This window comes from Podarcis liolepis (assembly GCF_965112155.1).
Source record: "Podarcis liolepis genome assembly, chromosome: 3".
NCBI lineage: Eukaryota > Metazoa > Chordata > Lepidosauria > Squamata > Lacertidae > Podarcis > Podarcis liolepis.
This window is the reverse complement of record NC_139557.1, coordinates 65,232,130-65,248,248: the sequence shown is the minus strand read 5'-3', so window position 1 is coordinate 65,248,248 and position 16,119 is coordinate 65,232,130. Positions and strand designations below refer to the sequence as shown.

Sequence of the window (16,119 nt, the reverse complement as noted above, 5' to 3'; positions counted from 1 at the left end):
TTCAACACTGAAAGTAAAAACCTATCTGTTAAAAAAGTAACTGGTTTGGCCTCATAAATTGCCTAGATATGAGTCCACCTAGGAGCCTTCTGTGAGCTCCTAATCCAGCCTTCAAAAGGGTGGAAAGTAAGGGTAATTTATAGTAAAATAACAAATTAATGCTGTAGTTCTATGCATAATTACCTGCAAGTAAGTATCATTCAACAGATACTTATTTATGATTAGGCATGTATAGAACACATTTGATGGGATGAGAATGCTTTAAAGTCAATAGTAACCTATTTTGAAATATTTTCCATGAACATATAAACATAACTATCTATAAATAAATGAGAATGTTTAGGCATTATAGCTCTCACATCCTCACATCTTTTCTGGTATCCTCTTGGGCCTTTTCTCTCCATCCCCATTCTTTATTTGTCATTTTCTACATTTTAGCCCTCCAGATTAGATACAGTGGTACCTTGGGTTAAGTACTTAATTTGTTCCAGAGGTCTGTTCTTAACCTGAAACTGTTCTTAACCTGAGGTACCACTTTAGCAAATGGGGCCTCCTGCCACGCCGCCGCCATGGGATTTCTGTTCTCATCCTGAAGCAAAGTTCTTAACACGAGGTAATATTTCTGGGTTAGCGGAGTCTGTAACCTGAAGCGTACGTAACCTGAAGCATATGTAACCCGAGCTACCATTGTATTCAAAGAAAACTTCTCTATCTCATTGGACCCATGCTGCCATACAGAGAAATCATGCTGGCACAGGCTTTAGATCAAGTCTTTGCAAAGTAACACGATACAGAACACGAACTGAAAGCTCTTCCGGTTCATGGAAAAAGAGTATATTAAGAAAGGCAACTGTGCCTTCTGAATAATCCTGAACATAAAAATTGTTGCAACAAGTAGCTTGACACTTCTCTGGCAGCATTCTAGTATGTAGCCTTTTACAAGGACATCTGTTATATTAAACTATAGAATTTAGCAATGATCCAGATAAGAGACAAAGTTTCATCAAGGATTAAAGCAAACCAAAAAATACTTTTAAATTCTCAGGCACAATGCATTACAAGGACTAAGGGGGGAGGGGGGGAGAAACTCCCCATGAGTCATACAATTTTATTCTGTCTGACAATGTGTGAAATCTATTTCATATGGGATGTACTTTCAGGTTTCTCTGTGGTGGTGTAATTAATTAAGCTATTTAAAGTTAACTTACACAGGCATTAACAAGACTCCAATTATCTAAGCCACAGAATACTTTGATCTCTGGTCTTCACAGGGTATGGGGAAAGGTTATTAGATGCCTCTCTGGGCTGAAATCAAGACTTTGCCATGGTTCTCAGTTTTACAGAAATATCAGGGGAGAATTCCTGCTGGGTCCATTTCTAAGAATAAATTGTCTTTAAAATGTGCTACAACTCACAATGTGCAGCTTCCTCTTCTAAAACGAAATGGAAAATAGTATGAGGAGGGGAAAAGGAAAGGAAATGCCCATTAAAGCTCTAAGGATGTCCTGCCACAATTTCAACAGTATTGTTTATAACCACTATAGAGGACTGAACCTTGGCCAAACTCTAAAGATTTTTAATAATGGAACTTAATCCACAGGAAGCTACCAGATCAGACTCTACCCCCAACTGTCAGCAAGCTTAAGCTGACAAAATAACCTTTTCAGTGAAAATGCCTCCCCGTTTCTCACTTTACCTTCAGTTTCTCTTTCATGTCTGAAGTCTCTCTCATCTTCCTGTACTCTTTGATCTCTATGGCCTGAATGGCAGCTTTTGATTTCAAAATCCAGTTCAACAGCTCAGCAATTTCAGAATCAAGCCTAGTATAAGAGATTGAATAATATTTTCTTATATTTCTTCTCCATTCAGTCATCATCTTTTTATCTTAAAATGCAACCCTCAGTCTACCCTGGTCATGCACATAAAATGTTTTCTAGCGTAGTCTTGAATGCTTGAAGAATCCTCAGATTTTACCAGATCGGCAATATAGCACTTGCCTGGCTTCCTGTGCCAAACTGTAGTGATCTCTAAGGAAAGAGGGGCAAAATAACTGTTGCTTCATGCACTCTCTATCACCTGTACCTAGTCAGACCAGCCTAGAGAGGGCAGATGAAGCAACTGCTACAATGACTTGCTGTGTTTCCCTGACCTAGAGCAAAACAGTGGACTGTGAATGGTTGCTGCACCTGCTCAGTCACTTGCTGATTTTCTCTCAGCAGAAGAAATGAGCTGCAGTACTTTGAGACCAAAAGGAGCCACACACAGGGCAGCAGTGGAGAAGAGTGGGGAACAACAAATATTTACTGTACATGCGCTGAGCAGCCTACCCACCTAAATACCCATCCTTCTATCCTTATTTGCAAGACTGCAAATAATTTTTCATACAGAGTTCTAAATAGGACAAAAAAAAAACACAGCAGTATTTTACAACGCTGCTTTTTTTACCATGCACTGTGTGAAAATGAGGCAACTCATTGCCTCTTGATTGAGAAAACACAACTACAATGAGAAAAAAAACCTCACTTTTTCTTTGCTTCAGTATCAAGGCAGGCTTGTCTTTTCTTTGATGGAGGTAGAGGTGGAACAAATTCTTCCTCTTTGGGATGTTTAACTGTTCTTTGCTCTTTAAAAAGGATGGTTTCTGTGATTACTTTCTGTGAAATCTGGGCTGGTTCAGCATTTGCAACTGCCTGAGTAACCTTAAGGGGTAAATTGAACAGGACATCAATGTTGATATGAAATTATACAATATGCCATCTTTGTACAAGAGATAAATGCAGCTAATAATAACAGTAACACTAATCACTTTAGATATGATTCAGATGAAGTTAAGTGGTTTTAGACCAATTAATTTCACTGAGAACATTAAGCATGTGATTTACTGCCTTCCACTGGTTTTGAAGGAACTTAAACAGCAGCTTCATTCATTTTTTTTATCCTGGCTCTTCCCTCTGAAGAGCTCAGGGTTGGATAAATGGTCACACATTAGCCTTTTATCCTTATACCAACATGAGGTTAGTTATCCTGAGAGACGGTAACTGGGTCAAGGTCACACGGTCACTGTCCAGCCCATCACTGACTCTACACTGGTCCAGAATCATCTTTATAAGTCAAGATGCAAACAAGCTTCATGCAGCCACATGTAGCCACTTCACTCCTCTCTTTGCTTGCAAACAAACCAAGAAGTCTAGTTTAACCTTAGCTTCCAATTATGTCCAGACTGGAAAACTATGGTTAATAGCTTCCAAAAAGCTAGGAGACAAAGCAATTGACAAATGAACTTTGCTTAAGTGCAGTAGATGTGAGGTTTGCTCAATCTGTTTATTAAACTGAGATATGATCATCTTGCTTGTGATTTTTTAAAGGATGCTTCTGGGACACTTCATAGTCTGTTTTGCACAGTACTATTTTGAATTACTCAGCCAACTTACTATTCAACTTGTCTCTAAATCAAGTGCAGATTAGAATTAGACTTTCCGATTTTCTAATCAGATTAGAAATCAAGCCTGAAAAGGACCGATTTACTTCCTCCCCCCTGCCCCTCCTTTTTTATTTTAAACACCTTTAAGAAAAGACCTTCAGGCTTCTTTATTAGTTTTACTTTTATAGGTCAACATTCATGTATCAGTGAAAGACATTTGGAAGGTGTAAAGGGATAGTAATATTTTTATGGTACCTGAGTGGAGTAATCCTCAAGTTTCTGAACTAAACTGTCCCACTTCTGTGTTAGTTCTTCCAGGTCGCTGTCAATTTTCTTCAGTGCCTTCTTGTTGTTGAGAAGTTGTGCCACATCCTGGGACACCTCATTCAGCTGTTCTAATGTTCGACGCTTCATTTCCATATCTTCTTTGAGAATCTGACATTGTGAAACAAGAGCAGCCATTCCCTTTTAAAGGCACAATTCTGCTCAAATTTCCCAGGCTAATAAAGTATATTCTTAGAAAATAAAATTGTGAAAATGTCCATAATAGTTTTGCTGGTAGTTTTTTTTAATACATTTGCTAAAATACTATGCCTGTTCAGGTATTCAGTATCTATGTACCATCTCTGTGAAGAAGCCAGCAGGAATGCCCTTGACATGTGTGCTAGCCATGCCCACCTCAGCCAAATCATGATTAGCAACACAGAATCATAGAACTGTAGAGGTGGAAGGGACCCCATGGGTCATCTAGTCCAACCCCCTGCAAAAATGCAGGAATCTCAACTAAAGCATCCATGACAGAAGGCCACCCAACCTCTGCTTTAAAACCTCCAATGAAGGAGAACCCACAAACTCCCAAGAGAGTCAGGATTACCTGAAGGGGGCGCTGCTTCTCCATGCCTAAAGTCTCAACTAGGAGAGGAACCCTGATTGGTCAGCATTTCAGTCCCCATGCTGAAAACCTTACACTATGACTAATACCAATTGTGCATTATAGCCAGGGTTGTGACCAGCATGTGATGCTTCATGGAGCCCTGTGCATTTCCACTGGCCCCTTCACACTCTGTACCCACAAGCTTTGGTTTCACTGAAAACCAAATGAAGCTATTGTCAAGATTCAGAAGTCCTAAGGCAAACACAGAAATTTTGAAGCATTTGTGGAGCTTTGCACGTGACAAGGGGCTTCTCCATTTACTTCATCACTGAGAACAATGTTACACAGTCTCCCTTTTACTTTCCCCCTTGAAGTAAAAGGGAAATTGCTTGCTTGAGTGAAAGCTGTGGCCGCTTCAAAAACCAAGAAAGCTCAAGATCACGATTTGTGTATACAACAGATTGGGCTGAGGAACCTGTGGCCCTCCAGATGTCACTACACTCTAAATCCCATCAGCTCAAGCCAGCATGGCCAACAATCAAGGGTGATAGGAGTTGGTGTTGAGCAACATCTCACAAGTCACAAGTTCTCCATTCCTGCAACAGAATTATTAGGTACTTATCTACTGCAGCATCACATAGTCTTAAGGAGGGCCTTCTCCCATATCAATTTGCCCATGCATTAAGATTAGAGGATGCCCTCCATTTTCCATCTTTAGGAGAAGCACATCATGTATTTATAAAAGATAGGAGCTTCTTTCCCATATGTCCTCAGCTGTAGACAGAGGTACTCTTGGCACCAACAATGTATGTTCTTTAGAACCAGATTAAAACATTTTCTATTCGCCCAGGCATTTTAAGTTATGTTACTTTCAGCTGGTTGAGTGGTTTTATGCCTCTTAATTTTATTGTATTGCTGGTTCTGTTACGTAATGCAAATAATGTAAGGTACCGGTAGATTTTTAAATATCTTTGCAAATTTCCATCATTCCCCTGAACACTGTAATTCAGGCGTTCTAGTGTCAGATGTTTCATTCTCATATCTCCTTTGAGAATCTGGTGGTGAGACCACAGTATCCACAAGAATTTATCTTGGACTACTGCCTTTATACTTGCTTTTCAATAAGCACCATTTTCAATTTGTACACTCTCTAGCACATTTGCATGAACTGAACAGTCACATGCTTTTCACAAAATAGCATGTTGTGATTTTCACACTGCATTCTTCAGCTATGAGTGAGACCCACAAGAATTAACCTATTTCTTTGGAAAGTAATTTGAAAACTTGGTAGACCATGAAATTAGCACTAGGATGAAACAAGGATGATACTCTAGCACTGAAGAAAATGCCCAATTGACAATAGGGAGTAGAACAGGATGAAACATTTAGGGTTTTAATGCTATTTCCAAATGCAAACCAAGTAATACTCACTGCCAGCTTTCGAACATTCACACCAAGCTCTTTTTGATCTTTGAAGTTGCTTGTTTGCACTTGGTTTAAACTATCTTCTTTCTCAATTAGCCAGGCTTTCAATAAACACTGCACAAGAGACAACACATTTTTTAAAAAAACAAAACACGCCAAGAGAATATTTACACAATTCCCCTGCATTTTATTTTTATTAATTAAATTTGTATACCGCCCTCTATCCATAGATCTCAGGGCAATTCACCACATAAAAATACAATATAAAAACACAAAATACATTATGAAAACAGTAACAAAAGGGGGGAAACCAATAACCCCCTCTCCCTCCCACAAACACATTTAAAAGGGTTGTAAGATATTTAAGATGTTAATCAGCCAAAGGCCTGGTTGAAGAACTTTTTTGCCTGGTGCCTAAAGGTGTATAATGAAGGTGCCAGCCAAACCTCCCTGAGGAGAGCATTTCATAAATGGGGAGCCACCGCAGAAAAGCCTTGTTCTCATGTTGCCACCCTCCAGACCTTCCATGGAAGAGGCACACAAAATAAGGTCTCAGATGTTGATCTCAGGGTGTGGCTAGGTTCATATGGAGAGAGACGGTCCTTGAGGTACTGCAGTTCTGAGCCATTTGAGGCTATATTTTGTTAATCATCTTCATCATTGTACCTTAATTGCAACACTAGACTCAACATTAATTAAATTAATTAACTAGACTCAAAATTAATTAAATCTATCTACCTGGGGAGATTATTTTGTAACTTTTTAGTATCCATAGCAGATATTTTTCCTCACTTCTATAATGGCATGTTTAGAAGACAATATTTAGTTCTGCAAACCAAGAACCAACTCAAAGGGTCATAGCTGTCCTATTCTATCTACTCAGCAAGCAACAAATTTTGTCCTTAAAGAACCAAGGCAGAAACTAAGCCTCCCACTCCAATCACTGAAGTAAGTAATCCATCAAATGTATCTATTAGTGTTCTTTATTGGGACTGGACTATTTCCAAATACTCTAAGTTCATAGAAAGAGCTAGTATTAGTAACCCTAGTAAGAGCTACACTCAGCTACAGAAAGGAACTAAGACACAACTTTTTGCATTCTTGTGAAAAATCACACAAGTTTCTTCAAACAGAATATTTTATACTGAACTGACACAGACCATACCCTCCAACATTTCTCTGATGAAAATAGGGACGCCCCATTCCATATCGATAATTTTACTATTTCTACCCCACACACCTTACTGGGTGGCCCTAGCCACTCTGGGCAGATTCCAACATATATAAAAACATAATAAAACATTAAACATTAAACAAACTTCCCTATACGGGATTGCCTTCAGATGGCTCAGGGGTCAGATAACTCCATACCCTCCAACATTTCTCCAATGAAAATAGGGACATACTAAGGAAAAATGGAACATTCCAGGATCAAATCAGAAACCTGGACAGCTTCTCTAAATCAAGGATGTCCCTGGAAAATAGGGGCACTTGGAGAGTCTATCAGACTTATAAATATGAACAACTGAGCTTTGCTAACAGCCGCCAAAATACATTTCCTTTAAAAAACCCCAGAAAAGCTATAATTATCACTGAGTAAAGAAGTTAAGTGGCAGTGTTTGAAGATAATTTTCCCGAATGATTTAACATTTGCTGACTTTACAATCTACCTCCCCAAAAACATCAAGGGCACTATACATCCTAAGGTATCTCTTTGCTGTTCATCCATTCAACTAGAAAACCTCAGCCAATGAGTTGTTTCAATTATTTTTTCACCACTAACAAATCATTTTAAAAGATCTACACAACACTGTTGGGGCATACAGTGAAGCAATTTGCCTGTATGTTGTTGTTTTTAGAAACAGCTTGCATAAACTGGAGAAGCTGGTAATTAAGGAGATTTTGAAGTGCAAATGCTGCCCAAGGCTCTTTGGGGAAATAACAGGGCAGAAATGCAATGAAAGAAACAGGACTCAAGATAAGACTATGCAGACAAAGGCAATCTGAGTTACCCAGAGGTGATGGTGTCACTAATGGTGTCCCTTGACCTTTACTTTTCTTCTATACAAGTGAAGGATTTGTGTTCATTTCAGTTGGGACTTAGAATACTGCTCTTGTGGATACAATAATGCCAAGGGCAAAACCTGCCTTCTGCAACCAACACTGACTCACCCAGTCCTCTATGATTGGTAATACACACACTAGCCTTTGAAATCTATAAGACCACCTCTCTAGATAGAAAGAGGCACAACAGTAGAGGATTACATCTGTTATTTTATCCTATTATATTAATCTCAAATGGGATTAATTTAATCTGATTAATTTAGCAGTTTGATCCAAATGTGATCCATAACGGGGCCAACTGCATACAGAGAAGAGGCCACAATCATATGGATACAGTGATTACTCAGCCCCAGTCTACTAAAATTAATAATGCTCAGCTACTTCCCTTTAGTTAAATTTGTCACTGGTCGTAAAACATACTGTTTGTAACATACCGGATACTGTTTATATATATTAGCTTGATTTATACTCTGGGATATAAGTAGGCAAATTGCTCCCCATCTCTCACCCATAATGTAGATGACTAGTCACTGACAGCAAACAAAGCAGCGAGGTTTAGCAATGAAGGTTGTTGCACCATGATCTTATAAATCCTTCTTAACGCATTATACTTAAAGTTCACACCCAGGAAGGACCTATATCTATATACAATAAAAATCACTTCTATTGTTCGGGGGTGGGGGAATCATAAATGAAATAGCAAATTTTATTTAAGCACATCCACAAACAGTGGAATGCTGCACTGCAAAAGCCAAGGGGTCCATGCCCAGATACAAATAAAACTTGTAGCAGCTTGGGCCGAAGTATCCCTGATGGTGCATTTTTTATTGCACCACTCATAATGGCAGCTGACAACTGGCCTGAGATCTATATCTGAAGAACTGAAAGGCTATAATTTTAGTATTTAATTCTATGTAACAAGTTTTTCCCCCTAAAAAAGCAGTTTGAACTGAAGAAACACAATTTATTTTAATACTCTTTTACATGAGTTTAAGGGTGTTCCTGAAAACTTGTACAATAGCCTAACTCTCTTTCCCCATAACTGTCTCAATCGTAACATGGCCTTATAAATAATTACATAAAAATTACATTAAAATGTAAGAAGAGTCGAAAGGCCTATTTATGCACACCTTTCTGTTCTCAAAGTGGCCAGCCAGATACTTATGGGAAGCCTGCAAGCAGGACATGAATGCAACAGCATTCTCCCCACTCATGTTTCCTAGCAACTGATAAGAGTTTGAATTTGTCTAATTGCCTTTCAAAACTTTTCAAGCTGGTGACCTTTGTTACATTTTATGGTAGTGAATTCCAAAGTTTAACTATGCGCTGGTGAAAATGTATTGCTTTTTCCCAGTTCTGAATCTTCCAAAATATTTCAGCTTCACTGAATGACCTCAGGTTCTGTCAGCAATATACACTGGTAACAGACCAGTCCATAACAATTTGAATGAATACCTTTGGGTAGGAATACAAGCAAGTTCAGAAAGCTGATTTACTCTTTTAAAAAATAAGTACACTGGAGAAAATAAACAAGTTTTACCTGCTCTTCCAATAGCTCCTGCCATAAGATATTGAGCTCCTGTAGTTTGAGCCACCGTTCCTCAGTCCAGCGACAAACTGCTGTCCATCGTTCACCAAGCACCTGCAGACAATCAAAGAAATTTCTGAAACCATGCATCCCCCTATGGAAAATACAAACATATAGGGTGGGATTTAGCTAATGAGTCCCAGCAGCAGAAGCCATGCACAATGGGGCTACAACCCCTTTTCTTCCTTTGGCATTATGTATGCCAAATATTATGTATGCCATTATGTATGCCAAATATGTATGCACATATTTTTCTTTAAAGTAAGTTGCTTGAAGACTTTCAGGTGACAAGCATCTAATAAGTCTACTAAATAAATAAATAAATAAATAAAGTCTAATAAATAAATGTTGCTTGCTTGCCTGGGGGACAGAGAGCATTGGGTGAATGTGTGTAGAAAGAAACCTACAGTACAAAGGTAAGATTCATATTCATTGCTCCATCTAGGTTTGCCCTGCCCACCACTGGCATGTGGGCCCCCATAAGGAGATGTGGCCCTTTGGCTGAAAAATGTTCCACATTTTTCCCACGCAGAGAATTATTAAATCAAGACATCCACTCACCTGCAATTGATCTTCTAGGATAGCTGTGGCACTTTCACCACTGTTTTCGTCAACAATGACCACCATGTGAGTCAATGAGTTTACTTTAACCTGCTCTGCTTCAAGATCATTTTGTAGCCCCTGAAAGCGTTGATTAAATTGTTACAAAGACCAGACATAACACTGTATTGTTTTGCTAGTGCCAGCTGCTTGATTTTGTTTAAGCAAATATTTTCCTAATGAGCCACGACTGTTTATCCACAACCACTCTAAACAGCCTCTGCTGCTTCTGGCCACAGCCCACACAATATGTATAGTAACAAAATTATTTTCACCAATGCAACCTTATCTTGCATATGTGCTCATTAAGTCATTTCTTGCAAGTGAAGATCCCCACATTCATTTGACATGTCTAGTCACATGAAAATGCTAGCTTAGTGCTCTGGGCCACATTGAAGAGTGGGTGGCAGGAAGAACATTTCCTCTGTGGCAACACTTTTGGGTGCTTAAAAATACACCTCTCCTCAGAAAAAGCACTGTGTCAAAAGGAATATTCACACAAACCCCAGAACTACTAAGTAATATTACACAAGATCAGTCATATGAAAAATCCCCTAAGTTCTATCCAGAAGTTTTAATGGCAACACTCAATGCTCCACAAAGTTTCAAGGAAGCCAAGAAGTAAAATGTACTTCCAAAAAAATACAGTTCCTGAACTTCACTATACATGGCACAATGCCACAGTACACATGAAGGTCTAAATCTTATTTTAAAAGATGAGTTTCTATATTAACAATTCCATCCAAAGGGAACCAGGAAATCTGAGCTGTTGCAGACTATTTTTTCACTCTATCATGCTTAGTACAGTAAGGGGTAAAAATACTTTATGTTCATCCATCTGCTGTTGAAAGGATTCCAAGTCTTCAGCGAAGCACTGAGATTCCATCTTTTGAATGCGTCCTTCTGTAACAGTCAACCAGTCGGACAGCTGCTGCAGTTGTTTCTTCTGTAGCTCCATCAATACATCATGGAGGCTGATCATGCCAAAAACACAATGAATTCTTTTTAATGTCGCTTTTAAAATGAGATTTGATGTTAAAGTAACAGTGCAATCCTCAGAATTGAGTCCCACTGTGTTCCTTAAGTCTTACTCATAAGTAAGTACTCAAAAGATTGCAGCCTACATGAGTTGGTCAAAAGAAAAGCAACATGTTTGGAAACTGGGCCTGAAAATCTAGTCACATTTATTAGGAACTATGTTTTAAAGCAACACATAAGCCTGTATTGAACACAGAATCTGAAATACTACATTTTCATACAAAGAGCCACAGTTTAGTTTTGTGTTCATGTTAGTGTCTTGGGCGCAAAACTATTCACTACTTTATTTCCTTTTTCCTGAGCTCATTTAGATGTGCTTCCAGGCTGAATTTAGTGTTGTGATGCATTAAGTTTATTCTAAAAACTGTTCAGTCCGCAAGGGGTTGGGTCAGAGGGGTTGACACATAACGTGTCCCATTGGAACTGGAATCTAGTCTGTGCGTGTTCAGGGTGTCACTCACTGGGACTGCCGATCCATACTGTCTACTCTGAGAGCCTCCCATCTGGAATTCAGCAATGACATTTGTTCCTGGATTTCACTTTCCTCCTCCTCTGAAAGATTGCCCTGGGCTAACAATTGATTGCCAGCCTGCAGCACACTACCCACACTGCTCTGGTGTGCTGTCAACTCCATCATAAAAGCCTAGGAAAAAAGATTAAACAAGTCAGATCAATCTGATCTCTCACCGTGGATAATTTTAATAACTGCATGGAATTTACAAGACTTTTAATAAACAGCAAATTTGAAATTGGAACGCCACAGAAAAGGCTAGGATCAATAAAGAAACAAGCAAAAAAAAAAAGATGCTAAGGTGTTTCTCTCCTCATCAGGAAGCTAAAAATAGAAATAAAATAATCAAATCAACAGTGTGATTAGTTTTCTATTACTGTGGGAACCTCAGGTTCATGCTTCTTCTATGACGGCCTGAAATGCTTTGGGGCGGGGAGCCAACAATATGCAACATTAATCACATAGGACTGATAACGCCAAAGTTGCAGGTTTGAACCATGTGCAGAAGAGCTGCATATTCCTCCATTGCAGGGGGTTGGACCAGATGATCCTCAGGGTCCTCTACAACTCTACAATTCTGTGATTCTATGATTAGCTCTTCCATGCTTGTATTTTCTTTAAAGTAGCTCTGTTTCCAGGTGCTGAGGGACGTGGGTGGCACTGTGTGTTAAACCACAGAGCCTAGGACTTGCCGATCAGAAGGTCAGCGGTTCAAATCCCCACAACGGGGTGAGCTCCCGTTGTTCGGTCCCTGCTCCTGCCAACCTAGCAGTTCGAAAGCACGTCAAAGTGCAAGTAGATAAATAGATACCGCTCCGGCGGGAAGGTAAACGGCGTTTCCGTGCGCTGCTCTGGTTCGCCAGAAGCGGCTTAGTCATGCTGGCCACATGACCCGGAAGCTGTACACCGGCTCCCTCGGCCAATAAAGTGAAATAAGCGCCGCAACCCCAGAGTCGGCCACGACTGGACCTAACAGTCAGGGGTCCCTTTACCTTTACCTTTCCAGGTGCTAGTGCACACTGTAACTGCAAAAACAACTACCTATATATATCTGGGTGTAATCTTAAACCCACAACAGAGGTATATGTCAATAAAAAAATTTTAAAAAGTCCCAAGGCATGAGTGCCATTTGCAGCCACTTCACAATCTATGGAAAATCCCGGTCTCTCTCAAAATATTATTATATTAAAAAAATAATGTTGTTATCCCATAAGCAAATGATTTATCCATCAAAAATATTTTTCAGGAAAAGAACCAAAAGAAACCAACAAAAAATTTCCTGTAACTTCCAACGTCTAAGTAGCCCATGAACTTTAATAACATTTATATTACCGAAGAGAAATTGAACAAGAAATTGAATAAGTTCTTCTGCAACTATCTACAGAACCTGTGACCCACCAGCCTAAACACAGCCCACAAACTATGTATGCATGGCCCATCAGGCACTTGACAACCATCCCCTTAATCCCCTTTTCTGCATTCCCAGGCAGCAGAAGGAGGAGCTTTATGAACTTGGTGGGTAAAATGTGTATAACAACTATAGTTATGAAAATGATCTCCTGCTGCCTAATCAAGGGATAATATTGATCAACCAACTACATACTGCAACTCTCATAGAAACCTTATTTAACACCCACTTCGTGCGTAGCAAATTGTTGCTTGACTTCCTCAACATCATCAGATATGACTTCCTGTTCTTGGAATGTATCCTCGGCAGAGAGCAGCCATGTGAGAACTTCTTCCAGAGCTACTTGGTAGCTGTCCAAGTCCATATCAACTTCAGTCACAGTGCTGGGAGTTTCTGCTCTTGAACCTCCATAGTCATCTTCTGCTGTTTCACTCTACAGAGCAGAAAAATCAAACTCAAGAGCCACTTCTCGAAAGCTGTTTTTATAATAACACAAATGCTTATTTAACAGAGATGTTACCACCACATAAAGGGCTGGAGTGGGGGTTGGGAATGCATGTATCAGAATCTTGTGTGTGTGCAAGATTAGGTTTTTATCTTGCAGTGCAGAAAATCCAAGGTATCTGGTTCAAGGTATTCAGGGCATGGTTATCAATAACAGATTCAATGTTAATGAAATAAATGGCAGAAATTAAGATTAGACTTGATATTTTACCAAAAAACCATTTGAATGATCTAGGTTTACTAGCTGACATAATTGAGTTTTGCTCTCACTGATGTTCATTTTACAAATGCATTTACACATCGACTTAGATAAAATATTTCTATACCTGCACAGAAGTTGCTAATATTCCATTATCTTACCTCCAAAAGCCTACAACATGACCACTCCACACACAGACATATGCCTTCACATTGATATTTAAAAAATTAAAACGGCTTTCATCAAGCACATTAACCATATATAAATTGTTTACTGTGATGTTAATGTTTTTACTTTAGAGAAGTTTTTCATTACAATGCAGTCGTGCATAAAAATTAAAGTCGAAGGTCTTTCTTATATATAAAAAAAAATTCCTAGAAAAAATTGTGGAACCCCCAACACATGATTAAAGTAATTTAGAAGTCTTATCAGCACTTCTGTCTAAAGAGATTTCAGTTGTAAAAATATCCTGTCCTTTCCAAGTACGAACTTAAGTCACAAGTTCAATTACCGGATGCCTAAGTGCAATATGTGGCACCAAACCTGTTACAAGCATTAAGCTAGGATTTCTGACAAGTGCTTCACAAAATACATTCAAGTATATAAAACTTAAAATAGTAACCTCTGCACACTTTCTACAACTAGCCTAACAAGAGGTAGGATGTTAACTGGTGGTATTCAAAGTTGAGTTTACACTTTGTCTTATGATTCTCTGTGTTACAAGAGTTATGTCATAAAAACATTCAGCAGTATTGCCTCTTGAAAGGAACAATCAATGACTAGAGCAAAAGTCTAATAGAATTAAAAAATGTTGTGGTGGCTTGTCACTTAAAACAAGGACAGAACTACACATTATATATGAAGTTACATAATCTTTCCCCTTCTCCCACCAAGAGCTTTCGATTATCAGGTAATAGTAGCTTTATGCTGACTGAAAGACCACAAGAGGTGAATGAAAGAGATCTTTCTCTTCAAAAGTTAGAAGATAACAGGAGATATTTTATCTCTCAGGGAGAAAAACAGCAGGAGAGCAGGCATGATTTTGAAGGGGGGGAAATAGCTGGGATGGGAAGAGTTAAGCAGATCCTTTCACCCAAACCCACCCAACTAAAGGTACAAACAGAGGAAGAATCAACTGCGAGGGAAAATGAACCATCTTAGGCTTAGCTAAAGTCATTTCCAAATGGTGAAAGAAATGACCCTACCATTTTGATCCAAACTCAAAAATATAGTCAGAGAAGCCTCTATTTAATGAAGAGACTGAAACTCAGATTGAAAAGAATCAAAAACAGACTTGGTAAAAAGGGAAAGATAGAGTTGGGTGAAGAATTGTTCTTACGCAAATGGAAGCATCTGAAAGCAATGGAAGCTTCCACTAGAACAGCCTTTCTCAACCTGTGGGTCCCCAGATGTTGTTGGACTACAACTCCCATCACCCCAAGCTAGCAAGGCCAGAGCTCAGGGATGATGGGAGTTGTAGTCAAACAACATCTGGGGACCTACAGGTTGAGAACCGCTGCACTAGAGAAAAGGAGGAAGTGATTTTTGCTTATTTCCCTCTTCTCCTTGCAGCCTCCTATGCCACCTCACACACTGTTCAAAAACCACTCCCCCACACCTTCCAGAGTAGATCTTTGGGAAGTAAAGGGTAACAGGGAATCAGTTAAAACTGCATCTTCTCCCACTCCCAGTGAGAGCATCCCAGGATCAGAGTTCAGCTCCCACGAACTCTAGATCCAACACACTGTCACAGAGCAATATGCTCCAGAACTTTATATTAAAAGGGGAAAGAAATGCATAAAAGAAAAGAGTCAGGGGATTTTAAAGACCAAGATATAAAGGGAAAAGTAAGAGAACTAGAAAACAGAGAATTCTAAATACATAGCATAGAAGGCTGGGTTGATATAGCAACAGATTTTTTATTTTTTAAGAGGAAAGTATATTGAGGGGACAAGGAGTTGTACTGGAAAAAAGAAAATATGAATGCCAGGCCGATAAAGTAACATCAGAAAAAAGAAGCAAAGGAAGATCATCGGATGATATGAAAGAAGAATGGAAGAAAGCTATTTATTTTTGCACTGCATGTCAGAAGCCAGAACCTACTGACCGTACAAGTTTGTATGAGTACTTTTCTATTGACTGTGAAAAGGACAAAAGACACAGGAGCTACCTGGGAGGCAACATTAAATGTCATACGACATTACACTAAGAAAGAATTGGGAAAACATTAGCACACACCATCTGTATGTCCCCTTCTTCACATTCCTTTTTATATTTCCTTGGAAGAGTCTCCACTTCTCGAATATCTTCCATGGTAACTTGCTGAGGGAGGACCTCAAACAAGGATGTCAAGTACATGATAATGGACTTCTTATCAGGAAGCTGTACAGCAACATCTAAAAACAGAAATGATATGATTACTGGATATTCTTGCAGGTTTTCAAGCTGAAAACCATGCCCAGAGCCATAAGGCTGTGCCCGTATGTT

At 39.1% G+C, this 16,119-nt stretch overlaps 1 protein-coding gene across 4 annotated transcripts in view; it reads right to left on the bottom strand.

Annotated features, from left to right (window-relative positions):
- Positions 1 to 16,119, bottom strand: part of UTRN (utrophin) — a gene marked incomplete at its 3' end in the record, with an annotated part of 327,257 nt that overhangs the window by 251,033 nt on the left and 60,105 nt on the right. For all 4 annotated transcript variants that reach the window (XM_083496211.1, XM_083496214.1, XM_083496212.1 and 1 more), the window contains exons 9-18: positions 15,871 to 16,028; positions 13,159 to 13,362; positions 11,472 to 11,653; positions 10,796 to 10,946; positions 9,934 to 10,053; positions 9,325 to 9,426; positions 5,727 to 5,834; positions 3,677 to 3,856; positions 2,524 to 2,699; positions 1,697 to 1,820 (exon numbers count right to left, since the gene is read on the bottom strand). In XM_083496211.1, the coding sequence (XP_083352337.1) occupies positions 1,697 to 1,820; positions 2,524 to 2,699; positions 3,677 to 3,856; positions 5,727 to 5,834; positions 9,325 to 9,426; positions 9,934 to 10,053; positions 10,796 to 10,946; positions 11,472 to 11,653; positions 13,159 to 13,362; positions 15,871 to 16,028 (1,505 nt within the window). The remainder of the gene's footprint in view (positions 1 to 1,696; positions 1,821 to 2,523; positions 2,700 to 3,676; positions 3,857 to 5,726; positions 5,835 to 9,324; positions 9,427 to 9,933; positions 10,054 to 10,795; positions 10,947 to 11,471; positions 11,654 to 13,158; positions 13,363 to 15,870; positions 16,029 to 16,119) is intronic.